Below are 24,124 nucleotides of genomic sequence, written 5' to 3'. Positions count from 1 at the left end.
AAGGCAAGTTGAAACTCACAGCCTCAGTGCAGCCCAGTGCTGCTCCGTAACTGTAGAACTGGCCCTTACCCAACTTCTGAATCATGTCTGCCAACATCTGGTCCTCCTCTTGCTCTCTGTAGTGAAAGAGAATAGCATTAGAAAACTGCTCTCTTTCACAACAGAGTGGGAGACACTTCAACATGTGAAGGCCTGAGGCTACTCAGAAGCAACCGATGCCCAGAGTGCACCTCAAGAAGAGTGCAGGGGAAAGACAGAGGAGTCCTAGACACTAGCAGATTGCACCTAGTCTCCTTTAAAAATGGGCTTATGCGAGGGTTCTCAGACCATAGCAGTTCAATGCTATGCTAGTCCCAGCTAGCATATGATTCATCTGAGTTCACCATGCTGTAAGGCAACATCACACCCTAAGAGATGAATAAAGGTTGAGACCAGTAGTCTACGGTGCAGGAGAAGCGTCTGCACTGCAGTCGTGGACAAACACACTGCTATCTCCTAGAGCCTGAGTGAGGCCAGAGCCAAAAGCCTGGGCATTCCTGGAATCTTTAAGACAGAGTCAGTATCCTGAGGGCAGGTAACAGAGGCTGCTCTCAGCACAAGCCACAGATTCAACAACTTGACCCAGCAGCCTTCCTTCGAACTTCTGGAGGATTCAGCTCTCAGCACAGGACAGTCTAAGGCTGTTCTTTTCACTTTCTACAGCAGATGAACAAACTCATATCCTTGTGATCCCACAGTCCTCCTGGAGTTCYTATGTCTCCTCCATCCTCCCCAAGGCTTCATCTCCAGTCTCTCCCTTTCTTCCCTCTGCCTTACTCRTTTTCACAGGCCTTGTCCTCAGAGCAGCATTAACTTGAGAGCACTGAATGTGGCTGCAGTCCTGACCCCCTGCAGATTCTAATAGCTGCCAGGAAAGCAATGGCAGCAGCATTTAAGATGGTTGGCTGACAAGTCACCACCAACCCCTGATGGAGCAGAGATCTGAATGACAGTCATTCATCCACCCCTACAGTCTGGGGAGAGGAGAGAGCACAGCACAAACTGTCCCTGTTGTTAGCTCATCTCTCACCACCTGAGACATCTCACCTGAGTCTGTCCTCATCCAGGCACTCCACAATATTATTCCGATCATTGACTGTGTTAAGATATGACTCTAGCAGCTCCTTCTCTCGCTCCTTCTCCCTCGGTGTCTTCTGTTCCTCTGCACAAGAAAAGAGAAGCCTATCTCACAGCTACAGGGGGCACTTCCCCACTGTAGCTCAGGCCATGTGTTCTCCTGTCTCCCACCCTGTTCCAACCCTTCCTTCTCATGGGCTCAGATTTGATTATCCCTAGGGCCACATCTTACATCYCCTCAGAAAACACAGGTGGGTGAGGTATAATAGAGGGACTGCACCTGCCAGTTTAATCAGGAGAGATCACCCAGTGAAACTGCAATCTCCATCAAACAGTGTCATTCAGATCTGAAGGACATCCTGGGGCTGATGCATGAAGTGAGGACTCTGCATAGCCAGGGGCCAGCAGGACTCTCTCAGCAGCTCGCTCTCACCTGGCCTGCTCATGAGGTGCCGCAGCTCTGTCTCAATGCTCCACTGCTTCTCCTCCAGCTTCTGTTGCTTCATCCTGAAAGGGACCACAGAAGTATGTGTTACTGCATCTCCATGCCCCAGGGCTGGACCCTTCTCATATCATACTGAAGCCTCACCTCTGTATGGCCCACTATCAAGGCAGGGGCTGGTGGGGCAGGGAGGATCATCTTCTACCATATTTGAAATGTTTCCCAGGTTCTATGATAAGCCTGTGAGGAGGGAGCTCTTCCACCCATCCAAGGTGGCAAAAGCCCATCAGCTAATGCCTCAGGATGCTGGCAGGTCTCCCAGAGACTTCCTCAACGCCTCTCGCACCCCACCAACTGGCACATTATTTTTTGGACTGCCCCAGTTCCTCTCCTTTACTGCTTACTGCTCACAYGTGTAGGTGCACAGACAGATGGATGAGTGTCTGGCTGCACTCACTTGTACATCAATTCTGATTCCTGTCTGAGCAGCAGCTGTTTCTCATGGATCAGTTTGAACCAGTCCACCATGAGGGCATCCTCAGACTCATCTGCAAAGGAGATAAAAGCCAAGACACCTCCAGAAGCTGCATTAGTTCAGCTCCCCYGGCTCAAAAACACAATCACTTGAAGAATAGCTTAGGATAAATTGTACGAGCCACAGGCAAACTCAAGTGAAAACAACTCATCCTTAGCATTCTTAGGGAATATTAGGGTATTACTGGGGAAGGGATGCACATCTCCCCCAGCAGATGCAAGGAAACTACACACAGATACTCTATCGCAGGGCATTCAGTTCATCTTTCATGTGGCCAGCTCAACTCTGCCACTCTGAATGAACTCACTAAGCCCTGCGAAATCAGAGCCAGCTGTGACAGCCAGTATGGTTTGGAATCCAAAAGCCAGATCAACAGCAGCTTTCTGTTCCCAAAACTTATTGATCCTCAGCCAAATAAACATATCAAAACCTTGTTGAAATAACACATAAGGAAACAATGAGTTGGTTCAAAGTTCTTGCTATTCCAGGTACCTTTGGAAACCTGTTTTTCCACATATGTGATGAACTCCTAGAAAAGGAACCAAGAATCCACAGGGGTAGGACATGAACCTCACACTTTCCCCACTGTAGCAGAGTTGGCTCTCTGGTCTCATTTACCTCCCTCGCAGCCCCGCAGCTGCTTTTCCAGATCCACTCCTTTCAATTCCAGCTTATCCAGCTGCTTCTCGATGTCACGCACTTTCTCCTGGATTTCCTCCTCAGGTAGATAGTCTGGGTGCAGCTAGAAAAATAAAGTTAGGAGCAAATACAGCTTACTCTCCTCAGACTGCCCCTGAGGGCCCAGCTCCGAGAGAGCTGGGAAGTGACAAAGGGAGTCGACTGCAGAGTCCCTGGAAGGGCTGAGTCAAAGATGCAGGGCTAGTTGTTCACAACAGAGCAGTGATCACACTGGAATGTTACAGTGCTGTAACACGCTCATTGAGGGTAATAACATCAACCCACTCCTTGTCTTTCACAGACAAGGCCTGTAACTTGGCCATGGCTCACTCAGTCAATCCACACACATTCCTGCTCTTTTGTTGGGAGGGACTGTGTCTGCCAGAAATTTAATTTCCATTTGTCTGTGTCTTACTGCAGCAAACTGTCTTATTACTGTCATATTCCAGCTTTTTCCAGCCCTTTCCATCCCCTTGCATGAGAGAAAATCTGCAGTCTCTCCATCTTGTCTCTGCCCCAGAGCCTTTCACCCTTTTCCTGGGAATTTTAATAAACCCTCCAACAAAATRATCCGAGACATATCAATGAAGAAAAAGGGCTAGTCTCCATCTCTGCAGGGCAATCACTCCAGTAAGATCACCAGCACTCCTGGCCTGTGCCTTTTACACATGGTTTCCAGCCGTACCTTGCTTGGAGACACTGCTTCAGGCTTCTGGATACTTTTCGGAGCAGAGGGCTTAACTGGAAGGAAAAAAAAAATTCCACAACAAACTTTCAGTAACCTTGTGCAGTGGGCCACTGCCAGAGAGTAGAACAGGTTYCTGCACCCAGAAGGCACTGATAACATCCTTGCATCAGCACGCCTCAACTGAGATGAGCRATTTGTTGGCAGAAGATGAGACAGCCCTGATTTACTCCTTGCTAATGGACCCTCAGATACTCTTAGACCACAGGATGCTACTTGCCTCTGAGGCTCAGGACATAGGCAGTCACCTAATGCTTGTGTGATCTGGGTGATTGCTTTGCAAGCACCATCTTGGTGGGAATACCAACTTCGGTGTTCATTCACTATCTTAATAAATCTCAATGATATTTATCATGGCAAAATCCATGCCTTATTAAGCTGCCAAAAAGCTGAACAGAAATACTGCATTACCACCACAGGAAACATCACGTTATACTTAAAAATGCCCCTCTAATGCTCATGTACAGAGAGGTATCAGTAAACACTGATGAAACAGAGATGGTCTAGGGGATTTTAACATGGGCCTCAGGAAACCAAGGTCCAATTCCTTCCACAACACACTTCCTAGGTGAGAAGTCCTTTAGGCCCAGCTACACAGTGTTATTTAGGCCCTGGACACCTATTAAAATCAATCCTTAAGCAATGTATGTTGGTTCCACTGTGTCTCAGCCTCCTCTGCCCAACTGTGCTGCAAGGATAACTACAGAAGAGTGTGAGGTATTTGGATACTCAAGGGGCTGGGCTGGATAATTACCACAAAGAGAGAATACAGTCATATGTGGATGATGTGATAAGAAGGAAAATCTATAGTATCAAAAGAGCAAGGCTGTAAGAAAGGCAGGAGTGGTGCAGGCTCAGCACACATATGAGAAGGAGAAAGAGAGAGAGAGAGACTGGGGAGCCTCCTGAGAGTCTCTGGCAACCGCAATGACTGTGGCTGATGAGTAATTCATGGAAGAGCTCAAGGACAGCTCTTAATTGCCCAGTCCTTGCTGTAACAGTTTTCTATGACAAGTGCAAAAGGAAGAGATGCTGAGTGTTGTCTGTGCACTGCTGGTCTCCAAWTTACTCTCCCCTCTGAGCATAGGTGGCTTGCTGCCTCTATGCTGCCTGTGACTCTCACTTTTCTTAAAGGTTCCTCTCACAGGGTACTGGCCTGCTGCAGGTAGCCTGCTGCTTACTGAGCAACACCTCTCTCTTCCAGCTTGGCCCTGCATCTCCAAGTTCCTTCTGGGTGATATCTGCATCTTTCCAACCAAAGCAGAAAGCTTCATAATTGCTTGTAAGAAGAATGAGGTGGCTGGAGGGGAATAGCTAGTAAAACTGCACTYTCCTGACCAACTCAGGGGCTGATATCCCCTTCTTTCAGCATCACAATCCAATTCTCAGGTTCTGTCTCATCAGACACAGGAAGAGTTGGCTGATTGCCTGAAAATTTGAAACAGGACAGGTGGCAAGACAACCCTGGAGTCCCTTTTCCCAACAGAAAATACTACCTATGCCAGAGAAAATTAATAATCTACAGAAATGGTCACCATCCACAGCCCATGAAATACACACAAGATTAGGTCTGAGGAAAAACAGGATGGAAAGTTTTGGTAAAATAATGGCAGCAGAAGCATGCTAAACTTAAAACAGACAAGGTGATTGGAGTTTGAAAGCTTATCAGCTGTCAAAGGTGAAGAGTAAGTGCAGGGTAAGAAACAGCTAACGGTAAAGGATGAGGTCATCCAATCTTGGGGGCCCATCCTGCTTCTTCCAATACAAACATCAGAGTCAGGGCTGAGCCCTGCTGTGAGGAGCTTATAGTCCAATCTGGAAGAAGTGAACCAGATGGTGTGAGGAAGGGGTAAAATAAACAAGCTGAGCAAACAAGACAGCAGTAAACATCAGGTTAGTTCCATGACATTTCATTTGCTTTGCAGTGGGCTAAGCAGGAGGGAAAGGAGCAAGATAACTGGGCAAAGGAGAAGTGGTACACAGCAAAGGTAAGGTTGAACTGACAGAAGTWCGAAAAAATGGTTTAAGGGTAAGGACAGAACTGGTCAAAACTGTTCAGAACTTCTTTGAATGTYCAAGMAGCAGCTTTGGCTGCAAAGTCTCTRCTGACAGTTCTCTATAKTCCTTTCATTTTCCAAAGCCACTCAACTGAAGAGGAACAGAGCCCTAACTAGATCCCAGTTCCCCAAATGTTCCTCTTCACYGTTTTATGTCAAAGAATGACAAAGGATTGACCTTGACAAATCCCTGTTTWAAATTTTCCCTTTCCACCCTGGAATAAGTTTACCCACTGAACTCCCTGGCTGGCTCCTGCTTCACCCAGCTCAGTTAACAAGGGTTAAGGACACAGATTTTTCCCCCCATGACAACAACTACAAGTTTAGCCACAGRAAACTGGGATGAATGTCTCCCACACTGAGTCCTGATCATCTGACAGTGCAGAAGACAACGGCTCTGAGGAGGTAGAAATGACCTTACATGTGTCAGTGTTCTGTTTCAGTTGGTCCTCCTCTTCCTTCTTCTTGGAAGAGCCTCCACAGTCTTCCCAGCCTTTTCTCAAATTCTGACAGCTCCTGACAAGATCTGAGCTGGGAAGCAGCTTCTTCTTCATGAACCCACCAGATGAAGCTAGATTAAGAAGCACAGATAGGTCCTGGATAACTCATCTCACAAAAAATCCCTTCATATCCCAGAGTCTTTGACCCTCACCACCAGACACCCTCATTCCTAGTCCTAATTCTCCTCTCCTGACTACAGTGAGAGAAACCACCAATTGCAGTACAAGAGTATGAAAAAAGGGTTAAGGAGAAGAATGAAAGGTTGAGGGCAATGACCAAAATTTCTCACCTTTACACAGTTATGCAAGACAACATAAGCAAAATCTTGCCTCCTGCGTTGTAGATGAAGAAACAGCCTATGAAGGCTGAATCCCTCTTCTCAGTGAGGGTTGGCTCTCCAAATAAAGGCACTGCATGGCCAAAGCGGGTGCAGAGATCAAGAATACCTCAAAGCAAGGAGCAAGCATCACCCGCATAATCCTAATCTTGCACTAATGCCTGTGCCTTGCCTGTCTTGCAAAACAAAGCAAAGCTTATATCCTTCATACCAGAGTCTTCCTTTGTTGATGGGACAACAGATGGACTTGGCTTTATCTCCTTCCGTGCTGGGCTCTCTGTTCTCATCTGGGAATTCTCAGAAGGTTTCTTAGAGCCACCTTGGTCTCTACAAAGAGGAAAAACAAAGATAGAAAACCATCCCTCCAGCAAACTAGTCCACAATAGGAATCCAGGCATCCAGGGCTGGGATYTCCATCCAGAAGAAAGAACAGTCACCACTTTTCTCATCAGGGTCCACCAATCTGAAGCATATTTCCTTCCCCAGGAACAAAAGCCTTTGTCTTTTCCATCAAATATTTTAAAACAGATGCATCAAAACACAAGAGCTCGTCTCCTGCATGCACAAAGGCCTGCAGCAACATGGTTGCAGACATGGACATATCTGTTTACTTCTTATGGAAACATGCTGACTCCAAGACACTCACTTGTTGGCCACAGGCTTCAACAGAGAYCTCCAGTCAGCTGGGCTCTCAGAGTTGTCTTCAGTAACATTCATGCTTCCTAAAGGAAGAGACATAGCAGAAAAATATTACATCTGATAGAAAGCTATAAGYCAGATTTGCATTTCAGGAAGATCTTGGGGTGGGGGACAAAAGCCATGCATTGGGCTAGATACTGTAATGTTGATGTAGCAAACCACAGTTCAACAAGCTTAAGATGGACAAATTCCTGTGCAATAGATAGTAAATAACCTTGGTGGCATTTTGCCCCTTTCAACTGAAACATCTTAAACCCTACACAGACACGGGAGAAACAGCCACAGTGGAGATGAACATACACATGCGTTTGGCACCACCACAAACAATTCAGATCTTGGAGCCAAAATGGCGGGGGGAAGGAGGGGAACACAAGCTCACAACRAGCACCAGATAGATAGCATTCCTGGTCTGAAAGAACCAAGCAGCCAGGAAGTTGAGACATAGTGTACTGCCAGAATGCCATCCCTAATGGTGCTTGGTCACCATGATGTAAGCTCAGATCAAAATAAATAGGGATGTTAAGTAAGCCTTATTAATAACCACCACCCTAGGAAGGTCTCCTTAGGTCTACCTAAGCCTCTGAAATCCATCATGATTTCAACATTTCATGACAGCTAGAACTGCTTCAAATACCTAGAGAACCTCAGAGAATAAAAACTCTCCATGTTGGAGGAAGCAATTACACAGGGACTGATGGASCTGTGTTGAGTCCCAGAACTCAGAAAACCCCTATGCAGATAGAAAGTACAGCAGTCACTGATACATTCATTGTACCAGCCCAAGAGGAGGACATAAATTTGGTGTACTGTATCCATACAAAACCACATGTGAATCTGCCATCCTTACCTTTGGAGACTTTAGACTCYGGTTTGTGCACAGAGTCAACAGGTTTTCTTGCAGCCTGGCTCTTGGGCAGAGGCTCTGTGACCTTCTCCTGTTTCAGCGCTGTGTACCCTATTYTGCTGGGCTGTGTTTTTGGATCTGGATTCTGCCATCGAGAACTGATGGGAGAAAACTTGYCACTGCAAAAAAGAAAAGTTTAGTGAATTTTTTTTGAAAGGACAGACCTTTTTTGACCTCTCTTCCAAACATTTGGATGAGCCCCTCTACTTGTATTTAAATTGCACCCACAAAAGCAGTCAGGGAGAAGGGAAGAAAGATGCAGAGACTTCTCCAAATTATCCCAAGGGTCATCTTAGGAATAAAGAGGGAAAGTGAAATAGGATTTACCTACTGGATGCTGGGGAGCCAGTAGAATTGAGTCCTCCTGGTTTATTTGGAGAGGTGTTCGATCCAGCCAAAGCCTGCATGATATGGTTACGTGCCTGATCCTTCGTAGCATTCACTGGACTGACCACAGGAGTGGTTCTGGCAAAGGCAGTTCTAGCAGAGCCATGGGAAGAAGGGATTTGTTTTTTGGTGTCAGGGGTTTTATTGCTGGGGGACTCCAATGAGTGAAAAAATTCTGCTCGAGCTTGCTGTGTTTTTGTTRTGGAGGTGGTCCAAAGAGGTCCTGGTGGGGTACCTTCATGGTGATCTGATTTATTTGCTGACAGGGTACCTTCACGGTGATCCAATTTATTTACAGTTGAAGAGGACCATGGCATATTTAGACTTTTGAAGCCAGAACTTCCAGAAGATGAAACAGATAGCTTTGTTGAACTAGCAAGGCCTTCCTGGCTTGGTTTCTTCAACACCTGTTCCAGCTTCTTGGGTTCTGCTGGTTTCTGGACTGYTGTAGCAGGAGTAAGAGTTGGGGTGCTCTCAGGTTTGTTCCAAGTCTGCTGTCCAGAGTTCCAGACATTGTCTGGCTGCTGGTGACTGGTACAGATGAAAGTACCTGGCTCAGGCCCAGCTTTGTAGCCCCCAGACAGAAGCACATTCCAACACTGCTTGCACCTGTGAATAGGAAAATCTCAGAAAATATCCTCTAGAGCACTAGGAGAGTGCAGGGACACTTCTGCTGCCAACATGGGGAGCACAAAGATACCACACTGGCAGTGAGCAGCCCATGTATGCATGTTCTCCAGGCACCAGAATAGGAATKGCTAATAGCACGGCCTGAAGTATGAAAGGTGTAGATGAGAACAGACCTGGGCAAAGACCTCCTCTTAAGCATGGGCTAAGATGAGGCCCAACCTGCCTCCTCTCTGACAAACATCTCCAGCAGCACATGTGCCTCCAACCCCTCTGAAGAACTTTCTGGCTGTCCAGGACACAGTCAGCCTAGCTCCCGAGAGCTGGCTATGGGTTAAAAAAAAGCAGACTCCCAGAGTTTACAGGCTCTAAGCTGAAAAGAGCAGCAACATGCCCCCTCCAATCCCAAAGAAGCCCTTGAAACACACACGCATCTGCCTCCACTTTGAAGAGATGTACCTGAAGCAGTTCCTATGATAGAGCTTCCCATCGACCAAGTGGCGCTGCACCAGGTGGACATGGTTTCCACACATAGCACAGCTGTTGCTGCGGATATTCCCACTCTCTGCCAGGATCCGTTTCTGTGGGGGAGGAAGCAGTGGGTGAACAGGCAATGCATGCAATGCCCTACRGGACCCAGCATACAGCTTTGAACCTCCCAGGTAGCTGGGCATTCAAGGTACAAAGTCAGTTAGTAACATACAGAAGTGATATGCAAACACTTGTTYCAGCTACCTGTGAGATCATACAAACTGCAACAGCCCCTGGCAGGACAGACCAAGGGGGACTCTCTCCCACAAAGCCAGAGAACCAGAGTATTTTGTCTGCATGTAGGGAAACTGAGGTTCAGAGGTCCTTGATTTGAACTTGCTGGTAAGGGTCCTTCTAAGATTRAGAGAGGAGCTTCCCTTCTTCCACCTTGTTTTCATCCCTGCTCTTCTTTGAAACCRTTTCCATAAATTTAATCAATGCTTTCCAGCAAAAATAATAAGTTCTGTTAAATAACAACCTTCATTCCCAAGATCTACTGACTAGGAACAACACAGCCATGTCCCCAAACAACCATTTCCTGTTTACCACTAGATGAATGCTAGCTGGCTGCTGTCTTTCCAATGACTCCCACCGAAGCTGCGCAGTCAACCAGACCTCTGGATTAAATCCTATAACCAGGGAGCAGAAACTTCAGAGACTGAGTTCTCACCACTAGGAAGCTTTGAACTAGCATAATACTCCCCAGCTYGTTGTAAAAATTTAAGACATAAAGAATGCCCTAAACCCCATYTCTTACTGTGGCGACTGGAGATGTTTCTTTTGGCTTAGCCCTGGCTGGTGGGTGGGCAGGAGGCAGTTTTGGAGGGACTGGTTTAACAGGCTCTGAAATGGCTTTCTTCCCAAGAGGCTCATCCCGAGGTTCGGAGGATGGACGCTTGATTCCAGCCATGCCTCCAACTGGAAGAAAGRACAAATGGAGGATTTTAAGGGAACACAAGGCAAACTCACGGGCTTAGGAGTCATTTACTTTACAAGATCAAGAGGGTCCTGATGGGTATCGTACAAAACATACAAGGAGACACAGACTTCCTTYACAAGCAGTTCTGCAGTGGAATAAGGGGCAAAAGTTGACAGGTGAGTTGTAACAATGTATGTTGGAAGCAGCTGACAGCTGAAACTGCTGCTTTTTCCTTCTTGAGGAAATCCCATAGTGGGGGGAACATGACAAAAATACAAAACATCAGGCCTCAACGGTAAGGATGAAACCTTCAGTATGTATCTGCCCAACAGTCTGGCTGGATTTGAACAGCACTGAGACAGGCACTGCTGTTATGTATCACAGCTAAGGAACTGAAGTAAAAAAGGGTTTGCTTCAATATACTGTGCTCCAGGCTCCCTAGAGACTCTGAACCTTCACTGACATAGTTGTCTAGCCACTTCCTAGCTGAGATCCTCCTGGAGCAAACAGGCTTGTCAAGAAACAGAAATAATCACAAAAAATGGGCAATTATATGACAGGCGCTTTGTGGTACCATGGTGGCGCTGATGCGGAAACCAACAGGACTCCCCACGGAAGGGCTGGAAATGCTCAATCCTCTTTTCTTTGCAGATGAAAGAATCTCTCTAAAGTCACAGAAGGCTGGAAAGAGAGAAAAGGGAATCCCCAGCATACTTCAGTCAAGAGCAGGGAAGGATTGCTCCATGCCCTGGGAAGTACAGGAGAAGGCTTTCCYGGAAAATAAGACTTCATGCACAACTATGATAGACAGGATCCCATACAGCTCACGAGGATGCTATTTTTATGCCTCTTCTTATTCTGAAYTAGACTTCTCTGCATTCCTTACAGGAACTCAGAGTTATCTGAGCCACTGCCTCACTTCTAAGTACAACCAACTAAATGACCATCCATCTGAAAAGAGATTATACCCTTCTAAGCAAATACAGGAGGAGTCTGGGCAGGGTGAAGGGAGCAGAGAGGCAGCTCAGTTCCCAGCAGTCTTCTCTCATGAAAAGTTGCTATCCGAATAAACAGCCAGGGCTCTTTCACTACAGGGACCAGTGGACTGGTGACATCTGACCCTGCAAACTGTTTARGCTCAGATTGTGCCTTCACTTCCCACTTGTTCCATTTATTAAATTTCCAAAGCCACTAAGATGGGTATCTTCAACTCTACTCCTATGTAAATGCATGACATCAATAAAACATCAGCCACTCTCCCTCTCCAGCCTTCTGCGTCCTGCTTATTTCATGGTCCTGCTGAAGTCCACTTGAAGGGCAGGACTATGGTGTTTGGTATTTGGAGTCTGCTCAGTGTCAGAGGGCACATTCTTAGCTGGACTCACTTTCAGACACACACACACTCACCCCAGCAACAGGAATGCAACCAAAGCATTTTGAAGGACACTGGAGGGCATAAAAATGTACAGTTCTTGATGATGTAGTAGAAGAGATGTTTGTGGGAAGGGGTAGACTCCAAATTGACCCAGATCCCACCACCAGGCACAAACATGATGGAGTTATAGTTCAATCAGCATAGATTTAAAATAAGAAATAAAAAAAATGAGGATGGGGGAGGGAGGAGGCTGTGGAATGGAAGAGAGAGTGTGCTCAAATGTGTGAAGATGTGGAGGAGGGGTAAGAGTTTAAGTACTAGAGGCAACTTTCAGAGAATTGTGCTTCCTTTCTAAGATTTAGGGCATTTTCAATATGAATCTGCATTCTCCATCTAGATTCACCTTAACCAGTTAAGTCATTCTTGTCCCACTTTCTAAAGTTTCCTCTGGAGGAATCTGTGAAATTGGCTTATCGTATTATTTCACTTAGTGTGAGCTTAAAGCCAAATATAAACCAAGTCTATAATAATGCTCCTGTGAGCCCAGATAAACTCYCCAGTACATGAATATAATGTCTTGGCAGCCCTGTGGCCTGTTTTATGTCTGAAAGAATTGCTATGACCATTATGTCAGTTAGCGGGTTGTTTTCTTCTACTTCCTTATACCAGTACTGATTTGCTGTACAAGCCCTACCACAGATGCTGTTATCCTGGTGTAACTAGCCTCATGGATAAGCTTCAGCTGCCCTAGGCTTTCTGGCACTCCCAGTGTGCAGTCTAATGGGAACACAGGCCATACCACCTACTGCTTTGTGGTGCCATTGGTCAGACTATACCAGATCACAAAAGGCACAGAAAAAGCACAAGGGGAGGCTTGGACCACAAAGAAAAAGGTGCTCTGTGAACATGCCTGGTTTGTCTAGGACTAGAGTACGCAGTGCAAACAGCAGCATTTCTCACCAGCTCTCACTAGCCTCCTAGTGTGGCAAGGACAGCAACAGGTTTGGAGGCAGAAAGGGCTTGAGAAAGGAAATGATCGATGGGAGGTACAGAGGGGAACCTTCAGTACTCCTCTTTGATTTTTARATCACATTTTAAGAAATTTTAGTTTGAATTTTAAATTTTAAGGCACTAAAGGCAAGGGACAGCACCGTGCCCTTCCAAAAGCACTGATGCTACTGTCAGGCCATGGTGCAAAGAGGTGAGATCCCCCACTGAAATAGTTCTGCTAACAAAAAACCTCTGTGCAACCTGTTTTGATTCTCTAAGCTTGTTAGGAGGCAAGCGAAAGCATAAAATTAAGTCCCAGTCCTGCCCATCCTTTCAAGGAAAAACAGTACTTACTAGGCGACCGTCCATGGAAGTAGTTGTAATACTGGGAAACATAGGTGAGGATGCTCAGCCTGTCTGGTACCCTGAGAGCAACCATATCCTCTGCATCCAGCAAGGCTGGGATACCCAGCTCTTCCTCCGCCACTCGAAATGCCTAGGGAAAGAAGAAAAGAAAAGGGTGTCTAGTCCAACCCGGGCAGCAGAGCCGTTCCTCCTCAAACTCCAGAGCAAACAGACCCGCTCAGATAACAGCTCTACTGGTGAACAGCTGCACCAGTTTAACTCCTACATCATATGGCTGTTACAGGAACCAACAGAGTCATGGCTTCCAGCCACAGTGCTGAAAAATTCAGGCAGGGAGTCAAAAATCTGGCCTGGCAAGCTGGTCATAATTCAGTGCATAGAACTCACCTGGGCTTCCCCTGCTCTTCCTTGAATCTGTCTCTATCTGGATATGCACAGCTGCGGAGATGGAGAGTGAGGCTTAACCGAAGGGGATGCGTCAGTCCAGACTGGCAGACTTACTTCCAGGCTTCCAGCCCAACCTGGAGTGCTCCCCAATTAACAGTGCAGTGCTAGGTGTTTGCATGCCGCTTTCTCCAAGCACTGTGCAAATGTTAACGATTCCTGCCTCTGACTGCTCTTCTCCATTTGAAAAGTGAGAAATCTCAGTCTGCAAAAGGGAACCATTTCTCCCAGACTAGAGAGCGGGAAGACAGGAATAAGACAGAARATTTCCTGATATACAACTCCCTTCCAGGTTACTCATTTCTGCACCATCTAACATAACATGTTTTTGGAGCAAAGATTCCTCTCTGTAATGTCCTCTGCTTTGGAACTGCAGGAGCAAAGTCAGACAAAGAAGGAAATAGGTATTTTCTTTTGCCTCTGAACAAGACCCTTTACTAGAGGGCAAAAAAGTGCAAGATCCCTAGAACAACTTTGCCTTTGTTCRACTCACTGCAGGGCTTTTGCTAAAGACATTCTTCAGCTTTCTTCCTTCCTGACTTTAGGAACAAATCTCTCTCTTTTGCCKTTGGAACATCCCCTTTGAAATGCCAACACAGCAAAGGAAAATAGCACCTGCAAGAGTGCTGCCACAAAAACCCACAGTGAAAGAGTTAAAGAAAGATTTGAACACATTAAAACCCTCCGCATCTGACCTCTGGCACAGACACACAACAGAGCTGGTGTACAAGCCAGTTATCCCTGCTTAAGAGAAACAAACAGCCATTATTTTTTAGCAAGATAATTACCATTTTTTTCCATTGAGTATCCCAGTAAAAATGTAACTGAATGGACACTAAGTACTCTTTCAGCCAATTACCTCTGGCTGCGTCATCCCAGCTGCCAGCCCAGCATGGTACTTGCCTATTTGTAACCRAGCAGTTAATATATTCCTTGGAGTGTTCCCCCTTGCACTGGCTGCACGACTGATCTGACCAGTGAGGTTTTCTTGCTGGCATTYCCAGTGTGCTGCCTAGCGGGAACACGGGTCACATCACCTTCTGCCATATGGTGCCACTGGTTGTACTATACCAGATCGCAAAAGGCACAGAAAAAGCACAAGGGGAGGCCTGGACACAAAGAAGGTGCCCTGTGAACACACCTGGTTTGGCCAGGACCAGGTGAGCAATGCAAATAGTAGCACTAGGACTTAGTGTCACCGCTGCCTATAGCTGCCTTGTGTTCCTGGGAACCGCTCTTGCTTGGAGACCTAACCAAACTAGCACCKAACGTGGGCCAGTTGTCCCCCTTTACCCGTCTGGGAAGGTTGGCCTTTAAAGAAAGGACACCTTACTTCTGCATCACATTTTTCATCAGTTACAAGGGAGGTAAGTGCCCCTGCTCCCCTTTTGCAAAGGAAGGCACAGAGGAAGCAAAGCAGTATGCTCGAGGCCCTTTGAGCAGGTCGGGCACAGCTCTCCAGGCCAGATGCCAGGCTGCTGCTGCATCTGCTACACCACGCCGCCACTCCCCCAAGTGAACCGGAATGAGGCGTCTATAAACTTTTCTTGTATTTATGTATTTTTGAAACCTTCACCAAAAGAGCCACCCACAGTTTTTTTAGGTTTTTTTTTGTTATTGTTATTATTGGCATTTGAGGAGTGACACATTCTTCCTCAGCAAAAAGACCTTATATGGCAAGTTGCAGCCTGTACAAGATTTTTTTTTAGTTGAGTAATACAGCTCCTGAAGAGAAGTTATTGAATAGTGAGGCATCAAGGATGGTCTAAATAGTAGCAGAGGAACAGCCCTGGGAGCAATCAGACCCATTCATGTCCCAAGGACATTCAGAGGGAAAAAGCCTATGATTAAGAGTGGTTCAGGTAGAGAATGCCCAGTATCACAGGGAGAGGGAGATGTCGCTCCACTTAAACCAGAGCCACACCAACAAGGATACCAGCACTGACAGAGCAACATGGACAAATCACCCTACAACACAAAGTAACGAAGAGAAAGTACACAGAAATAAAAGACAAACYAAGAAACAAAGGAAAAGGAGGGAGGGAAGCACAGGCTGACAGAAGGGAGGGAAGCAACTGTTTTAATGATAGGTTCAGAGAAGTTTTTCGTTAAAGCAGTGGAGGTGGCTTGTACAGTTCAAYGCCCAGAGAAAAGCAAAGTCACATGTGGAGGAAACACTATCAGACAGGCTCAAGGAAGGAAAARCACGCAGGGCTTCACAGCACTCCGGCCAGGGTGACAGTCCATGATGGAAAGGCCCTGACCCCTGGCAAATACCAAAGCTCTTGCAGGCAAAAAGCTCAGTGTGAATCTCACCTAGGAGAGAGGAACATGCAGGGCTGAACCTAAAGAGTCTGAATAACTGCTTATATGCTGCAGCCCCAGTTTGGGGACAGAGGGGAAACTGCACAGAACCTGTCACAGGAGGTGTGACCCATGCCAGGGCCGAAAGGGAGAGGGGGCCCAAGACCACCACGCTTAGCTCTCCTGGAGGCAAGGATGACCTCAAACAGTTCACTGCATCAGAGGATATCACTTCTCCAGTTCAGACAAGAGCAAGCTGTGGTGGTTTGCTCACATCCCAGGCTCCTGCCAAGTCGCCATGAAGCTGCGTGGAACAATGCCAAGGGAAGAGCAGCATTTTGATCTGCTGCCTCTGTCTTTGTGAGGGAGAGTGGGAGGAAAAAAATCCTTCCTTGGAAGCATTCAGCCCCTGCTTGAATCCAGGGCAGAGACAGGGCTGGCCTGCYCAATTTCTAGTTCCTTCATGGAAAGAAGGAGAGAAACCCAAATCATGTCCTGGAGAGATGAGTCCAGGGAGGACAAGGTTTTAAGACCTCTCCACCATCCAGAAGCATTCATTCCCAGCACTGGGAGAGATTGGAAGTGGAGGGAGACTCTCTMTACTTCCTCTCCCACACCAGCTACCTCCCAGCTCCCGCTCCATCCCTAGAAAGTGGCATGTACTCAATATGTTAATRCCTGCATCCTGACCTCCAGCATTTTAACCTCAGTTACTGCTGCTGCCTCCAGCTAGATCAGGGAGAGACTACATTCATTGCTTGGAGTCAGTTCCCTTTTCTCTCTTCTGTTGATAGCACTTCCTTCAAAGCCAGTTCTCTGCACCCTGTTATTCCCACAGCTGAGGCCTGACCAGATTGGTGTTATAAGAATACTGATCCTCCCGCTCTATTCCAGCCACAACTGACCTGAGCACAGCTCAAAATCACAGCAGCAGAGGGAGAAGCAACACAAGCACCAGCCTCGCCCTGGTATCCCTTCATAACATCCCAGGTTCTTCCTTGGCTCCGTTTGGAAAAAGTCTATGTCCATTTCAAGATCAGACAGGATTTCAAAAGCACCTTTCATTCACAGATCGTACTGGAGCATATAGGCTTACCAAAGAGGTGAGGAACAACGCACGGGAACAGGGGCTCTCTGAGCAGAGYGATCAGATCTGCACAAAGTGAGACAGTGACAAAGCTGGTCCCTGAGGAAACCAGACACACTAGAGTCATAAACACCCATCTCTGTACAGCCAACAAAGAAGTGTGAGCAGTCTAAGGGTGCTTTAGCTTAGCCAACAAGCCTGGACATTACTACTCAAGTCAAAAGGTTGGATGCATGCACAGTAAGTCAAATGATTTGAACATGGCGCACTTAACACAGTGCATTTGCAGGGTTTCTTTTGCTAAACCATGCAAGTAAAGTGCCAGGTTGTACAGCAGACCASAGGTAAAACAGTAAATTCACTTACCAACTTGTTGTTCTCATACACATTTTCTTTACTAAGGGAGCTGAAGTTTCTGAAATACAGAAAGAGGAGAAAAAAAAATAAAGTTGCTGATACAGAGCAAGCTGCTTCATTTCCAGCTTCACAAACCTCTCTGAACCTCACTGGCTAAGGAAACACCTCCTTCCACCCTGCTTTTTCAGAGATGCTGTGGAGGGAGTACCACRGCTGATCCCATCTGAGCCTCCAGACAGTCCAGCCCTGGTGCATCTCCTGGGACATATAGGCGCAAGAGACCCAGCAGGCACAGCTGTCTGTTGACGGGCACCACAGCACATTTTCAGCACACAGGGATGACTTCTGCAGCCTCCTGCAGTCAGGACTAGTCGATGCAAAAATATTGCATGCAGATTCAGGACTCCTGTAGTGACAGCAAGGAGCAACATTTAACTCACGTTTTTACAAAATCCTTGCTCTGCTCCCACCTCAAAAGAATTAACTGAGGCCTGTCAGCCAAATTGCAACAATTTGGAAAGTACTTTTGAGTACTTTCTAAAGAGTCACATCCATACCCTTCTCCTTTCTTCAAAGTTGCCTTCTCAGAAAGAGATCTCAAGACTCAGAGTAGGTTTGGATACATCAGACTTCACRAGCATCACAGATTTCTCTGATGAACTTGCATCCTCTGATCCCAGAAGCTGCAGGTCCAAGTTTTGGTTTCAAATCCTGTTCCCTCCTCTGCTATAACTCCACAAAACTTGTACCAAAAACCTGCATGAAAAGCACCTTTGTCTACACAGCTGTAGTAGCAAATGATAACATCAAAGTTGCCTGTAAAAATCTAATTCTCCTTTCCCTGTGGCTGTTACCTTTGGCTTGTAATCATAACCAATAACCAAAAACAAAGAGCGAGTTACTCTTTGCAAAGTCAACAATCCTTCTTCCCTTCTGCTGTCCCCAGACATCACCTACTCTCTTCCCCTTTCCCCATGTTTCTCTCCTCCTCAGATTTGCTCTCCTCTCTGGCCCAACCCAGGTGCSACTTCTTGCTCTGCACTGTGCTATCCTGGGAACACAGGAACTGGGACCTGGAAGGAAAGGCAAGAAAATATAGGGGGAAAGCGAATTCATGCCATTGGAGGTAGAGCCACAAAACTGCACTTCTGGCTTCCTCGGTCTGCCCTCACCCATAGCAAGGAGTGTTCCTTGCTTAGGAAATATTTACCATTCAATTTCTTTTAAATTGACCATGGCTTGATAAACTGGGACTATAAAGCCAACTATCAGCTGGCAGCCTTGTTCCCCAACACTGCTTCCTTCTTCTCAAGCAAGCAGGCAGGGTCAATTCCTTCTGATAACCTAGTTTCACTTTACAGTCCCTGCACTTGCTGGCAGAGAGCAAAAACTAGAGGCCAGAAACTCTGGAGCAAAAGGCTTGTATCATTGACTGGAAATTCCCAYTAGGAAATAGAAAAACAACACGCTACTAACTTTTGTTTTTGCAAACAACATTTTTATAATAAATTCAGATTTCTCCTTGTGCCCTCAGCTCTGAAGGGAGGAGGATAACAGTGTGAAAAACCAGGGTAAAGCTGACTCAAAGTGATCTATTCATGAGGCAAACACATGATCTGTATTGCAGCAGGGGAGCTTTTTCCATGACTTGTAACACTATGAAGCAAGCTAGGTCCTTTATCTACTTGCTACAGAAAGTGGCACATTACATTATAAATAAGAGAGGCYCCTTAATATAGGCTTGCTTATCGTGCCACAGGCTGCAGCGCCTTCCTTGCTTTCCATATCTAGATGCAGGCACCACTATGCCGGATAAGGAGAGAGTGAACAGGAAGTGAGGGAGAAGACTCAAAGTCAAAGTCACTCCTCCAAGAAGCATGTAAAGACAAGGCACATCCCAGCTCTAAATCACATATTCTTTCCTATGCAAAATCAAAAAGGATTTAAGAGATTTTTCTTCTAGAAAGGCTCCTGCCTGGAGATCTCCCTTCCCTGAGACAACAGATTAAAAACAGCAATGAAAATAATCACAAGTTAAAAAGCTTCAGTGAAACAATGGGCATCAGGCAAGAAAAATAGCTTTAAGAGCCAGGTCAAAGAGCTGTTTGCAGCTTTCTGCCTCACTCYCTATCCTGCTCCCAAATTCTGCACATCCATAGCATGGATATCTTGAAACATAGGAAAACACCTGGAAGAGCAAAGGGAAAATCCAGCTTCCTTGTTCCCTGCTGAGGAACACAGGGAATGGAAGAAGTCACATGTGAGCACAGTGAAACTGGGCTGAGCACTGGAAAAGTATCCAATGCCACGACAAGTCCAGGCTTTGCTCTGCAATAACACATCAAAATGCAGAAGGAGTATGAAAACGATCAGTGCCAGATTCTCAAAWAATACTGAGCCTACCTATTTATCACCCATCAGCGCCTTTCACTCCTGCACTGCTGAACACTTTGCTATAGCAGTGAGTGTTCAGCTTCACAGCTGTGTGGCATGGAACAGAGTCCTAAAAACCTAAAACTCTGATGGTGACTGTTTAAAATCCCCTTCTGTTCCCCAAAGAGAGTGCAAACAGCCATTTAAAGATCCTCCTGCCCCCCCCAGCATCACTCCTTCCCTGGCTAGTCAGGTGAACAGCTTACATATATTTCTTTAGGAAATCAATCTTGCCAGTGCATCTCCTATCCTGGAATATCAAATGCTTTCTGCACCAATGTAATCCTAAGAAAGCCAAGTTAATACAAATGGAGAAGTAGGAGTTTTCCACYGAGAAAACATGCACAACTGAATTAATTGGAAGAGGTAACATAAATCTGACTCAAGAAAGCGCCTCAGTGTTTGAAACAAAACAGAACAATGTTCACTAGCACAGGACAAGAAGAAAAGTTTTTAGCTTCCAGTCCTTCTTTAGCAAAAAGTGGCTAAGGAATTCCCATGTCCAGAAATCTCTGTGACCACCCCCTGCGTCAGCTGCACAGACCCAGAGCTCACACAGCATGCCACAGTCCTTCCCGATCATACACGCTTCCCGGGGAGGGATCTCTGCTGCTTCTGGAGCACTAACTCCATGGCAAATGCTACCTTGGAGCAGACTGTACAGAAAACGGCCCAGAGGCTAGCGTAGGCAAAGCAGGTCCCAAAGAATCTCACTGCCTCTAACGGTACCAGGGATGACTGAAAAACAGAAAAGCATCCTCTACCTGCACACCGTCCTCAAACAGAGGGTTCAATCCAGTCTGCTCTTCTGGGAACAGCGCCTTTCAGCAGTTTGCTTTGTGGAGATRCAGACAACCTGAGGAGAGGGCTGGGAATCCCAAGCAGAGGACACCTCCCATGCTCTCTTCCTCCTCTCAGTAACTCCTGCTCCACAGCTTACCTCGCTGGAGGGCTGACATGCTGCTGGGAGTGACTAACAAAGGATGAGTCTCCCTCATCCCAGAGCCACCCTCCCCAGGAAACACAGCCTGGGAGAAGCCAAGCAGGAGGCGGCTCTGCTTCACTTCAGCCCTTTGCTGAGGAGGTGGAGACCACGGGTAACCTATTTTCAACGCAGCCAAGGCAAGCACCTCAAGCATAGGGTTAGTAGTGGCTGGGAGACCTGGTGCTCCTCACCCTTTCTGCCCGTTTGAGGCTCAYGGCCTCCTCCTCCCCGGCTGGGCTGACAATGACCCAGGAAACATTGCTGGAGGCAGCTGCTCAGCTCCAGCCACCAAATGTGTCTGAGTGCACAGCCGCCAAGGGGGATTTCACAACCAGTGAATTCCCAGAATGCTGAGTTAAACACTAGTTAACAAATCTGGGAAAGAGCTAGATCCAGGATGAACAGAAGGAGCTTAATCAAAACCTTTCCTCAACATCTGGCACTTATTTCAGACTGAAAGAGCATGAGACCATGGCTCCCCTGCTTCTTCTAATTCACTTATCAAACTCAGACCACTAAAGCCTCTGGTCAGAGCTCTCACAGCCAACACCGTCACACACAGCAGCCACAAAACAGAGCCCATATCATACAGCTACGAAGTTTTACATTCTTCTGACAAGAGAAACTTCAGTGCTCTGTATTCATCCCAGCAAACAGCCTCAGACCTGCCTGATAAAGCAAGCATGCCTGTTGGGGTTGGGTATGAAATACTCTTCAACTAGAATGAAAGAGAAACGAATTTCCATAGTAATTTGGTTGTGCGTTCCTACTCTGACAGAGCCCAGTCTATCTRCGAATTCTTGGGTGAGTGGGAAGTGCATTTCTGATTTCACACAGCCTGCCCTATTCACCGGTAACACACAGGCTGACATAAACCGAGTTTGAAAGAAGTTATCTATTCTCCATATGTCTTCTAGAAGGGGGAAACAGGAAAGAGGAAAGAGATATATACCAGTGTATACTCTGACCCACGTATTCTCAGCTCCGTGAGAGAAGTACATGATTATGATCATGTGTTGCAATTGCTTGAAATTTTCTTGAGAACATCTCCAACCTCCTCAAACAAAAATCTCCTCTCCATACTGTTCACTCCTCAGCCCAAGAATGTCACTTATGTAAACCAAGACAGAAAACACATTGTTGCAAAACTCTGATGCCATGACAGAATTGTGTTCTGCAAGGGCTGCTGTAAATACACTGAGCTCTCCAAACACCAGTTATTCTATTCCAGCTTTACTTTCAGCATGATGCTTTTAATCTCCAACTAGGATCTCTGCTAGAAGCAAGCTTCTGGAGCTCAGAATAAATCACCTCAAGTCCCCAGCGAAGTCAGAGTCACAGCCACACACACACACATAGCCACACTTCCCTGCTAGCAGCTTGTGCACCACAAACTCTGAGTGGCTTTTGAAGATTCAGAGAATTAGCACAAGTATCCAGCCTGAGGAGCCAAGGTACATGTGACACCCTGCAGCCTTGTCCACCAACCACTTCAAAGTGTGGTTCCCTTCCAGCAGGACTTTGACCATCCAAATATACACACTTGGTGTTTTGCTGCATTTACACCACAATCATTGATAAAGAAAGTTACATATAAAAGACTCTCTGTTACTTTAATCTTTATGCCCTCTTCACTGAGCTGCTCTGTATCAGAAAGAGCTTCTGTAAGGTCCTGAATAAAGTCAGGTAGGATTTTCTTCAATTCAGCACTAATGGACAGATGCCACAAGGAAGGTTTTCCCTCTTCAGCAGGGAGGCATTTAAGACAAATCTAGCCACAACCCTTAGAGCACAGTTTAAGGATTATAAACAACTCGTTAAATTGTGCAGCAAGATTATTCAAGCTCTCAAGTCACTGAGCCTCTGTTTACATCCATATCCCAGATGGGCCAACTGCACAGTTGTCAGGAAGTGGCTGCCATCCTTCTAGAAGCACCTCCCAGCAACGTCAACATTTCTGCCCCGGTATTTCATATCTTATAGACTATGAATCAAAGGAAGGAAAAGAAACATTTGGAGTCACATGGAAATGACAACATGTCAGGAAACCATATGCGGCAACACCATGGTGACTGCACAAGCACCAGCAAAGAGCAGACAACACAGAAAGCGCGCCTAAAGTTCCTGCCTAGCACGCTGCTCAAGCCAGCTCCTGTTTCTTAGAAGTTTCAAAAAAAAGGGAGGCAAGAACAGAAGGATGTCTTCTCCTTGGCTTTCCACAGGAAGGGAGACATCTGCAACCGAGATCTCCATACATAAAAAAAAACATGTGACAGGCTGCCTTGAGAACCCAAAGAAAAAGGCAGAATTCAAAGAGCAGGAAGAAAAGTGAAGCACAGCAAACACAATCTGATCCTCCACGAGCCAACTACATTTGACTGGAARACGTTTAACGCTTAGATCAATACTGTAGGGAAATCTTTGTGCTGCTCCCCTGCCTTGATCTCCCTTTTCGATCCACCTCAAAGTGAAAATGGCCAGAAAAAAACCCAAGGAAACAGAATTTGTGTCTTCTTTTGGTATTACGCCTACCCAGATCTTACATTTGGGCAGAGGCAGGTCAAAGCCTATGGGATGAGCAAAGAAGCCAGCAAGGAATGCAAGGCACTTTGCCTCCCACGGACCAGGCTCCAAGCGCAAAAMCAGCAATTTGTAGGAATCTGGCAGCCACCGCACTCCTGCCTTCACAACGAGCTCCTCTGAAAAGAGGACACTTTCCCCGTTCCCACGGAAGAGTGAGCGGGCTGCGGGGAAGGCGCAAGCTTTCTCCTGAACAGCTCCTGTTAGACACTTCGCAGAGCAGCTTGCCTGGAAACCCCCTGCGCTTCTATCGTACTTTGTTTAAATAGCATCTATTCCTTAACTAATAACCGATGGAATTGCCATTCGGCTCTGCAACCAAAGCGGAGCCAAAACAAACAMAAACAGCGAAGAAGGAAACATTTCCCAACTGCTGTCTGAACTTGTTTTGCAACAGCAAGGACATGCTTCAAATGTTTATGCTTCGGCCACGGCCTTCCACAACTCCTTGAAAAACGGGGCTGGGGGAGGCCAGCGAAGAGCGAGAGCGGGGATTTGCTTGGAGGTTTTCCGCCTGGCAGCTAGCAAAGCTCCCGTCTCACGCGACGGCTGCCCGACCGCAGCACCTTCTCGGCGGGAGCCGGGACGGGCCCGTCTCCGTCGCCGGCGGGAGCGAGGGTCGGCGCGGCGGGAGGGCCCCGCGCCCGGGCGGCGGTACTCACATGAGGTCGGGGCGGTGGCGGTGCAGGATGGCGCAGAAGGCGAGGCCGTCGCGGAAGGAGGTG

The 24,124-nt window shown here is 46.8% G+C and overlaps 1 protein-coding gene across 1 annotated transcript in view; it reads right to left on the bottom strand.

Annotated features, from left to right (window-relative positions):
* MICALL2 (MICAL like 2) overlaps positions 1-24,120 on the bottom strand; it is a gene marked incomplete at its 5' end in the record, with an annotated part of 28,987 nt that extends 4,867 nt beyond the window's left edge. The window contains 16 exons of the mRNA XM_085300483.1: positions 70-116; positions 1,087-1,201; positions 1,550-1,623; positions 2,016-2,106; positions 2,712-2,835; positions 3,457-3,512; positions 5,995-6,144; positions 6,623-6,738; positions 7,058-7,133; positions 7,958-8,133; positions 8,342-9,010; positions 9,488-9,609; positions 10,317-10,477; positions 13,198-13,339; positions 17,411-17,459; positions 24,062-24,120. Coding sequence (XP_085156609.1) covers positions 70-116; positions 1,087-1,201; positions 1,550-1,623; positions 2,016-2,106; positions 2,712-2,835; positions 3,457-3,512; positions 5,995-6,144; positions 6,623-6,738; positions 7,058-7,133; positions 7,958-8,133; positions 8,342-9,010; positions 9,488-9,609; positions 10,317-10,477; positions 13,198-13,339; positions 17,411-17,459; positions 24,062-24,120 — 2,227 coding nt within the window. The remainder of the gene's footprint in view (positions 1-69; positions 117-1,086; positions 1,202-1,549; positions 1,624-2,015; positions 2,107-2,711; positions 2,836-3,456; positions 3,513-5,994; positions 6,145-6,622; positions 6,739-7,057; positions 7,134-7,957; positions 8,134-8,341; positions 9,011-9,487; positions 9,610-10,316; positions 10,478-13,197; positions 13,340-17,410; positions 17,460-24,061) is intronic.
* Positions 24,121-24,124: the final 4 nt, after the last annotated feature.

The sequence above is a fragment of the Rhea americana genome, unplaced genomic scaffold (genome assembly GCF_003343005.1).
Source record: "Rhea americana isolate MKP2758 unplaced genomic scaffold, rheAme1 scaffold_10, whole genome shotgun sequence".
Classification (NCBI taxonomy): Eukaryota; Metazoa; Chordata; class Aves; order Rheiformes; family Rheidae; genus Rhea; species Rhea americana.
Note: the sequence above shows the minus strand (reverse complement) of the source record. Positions and strands in the feature narration are given on the sequence as shown.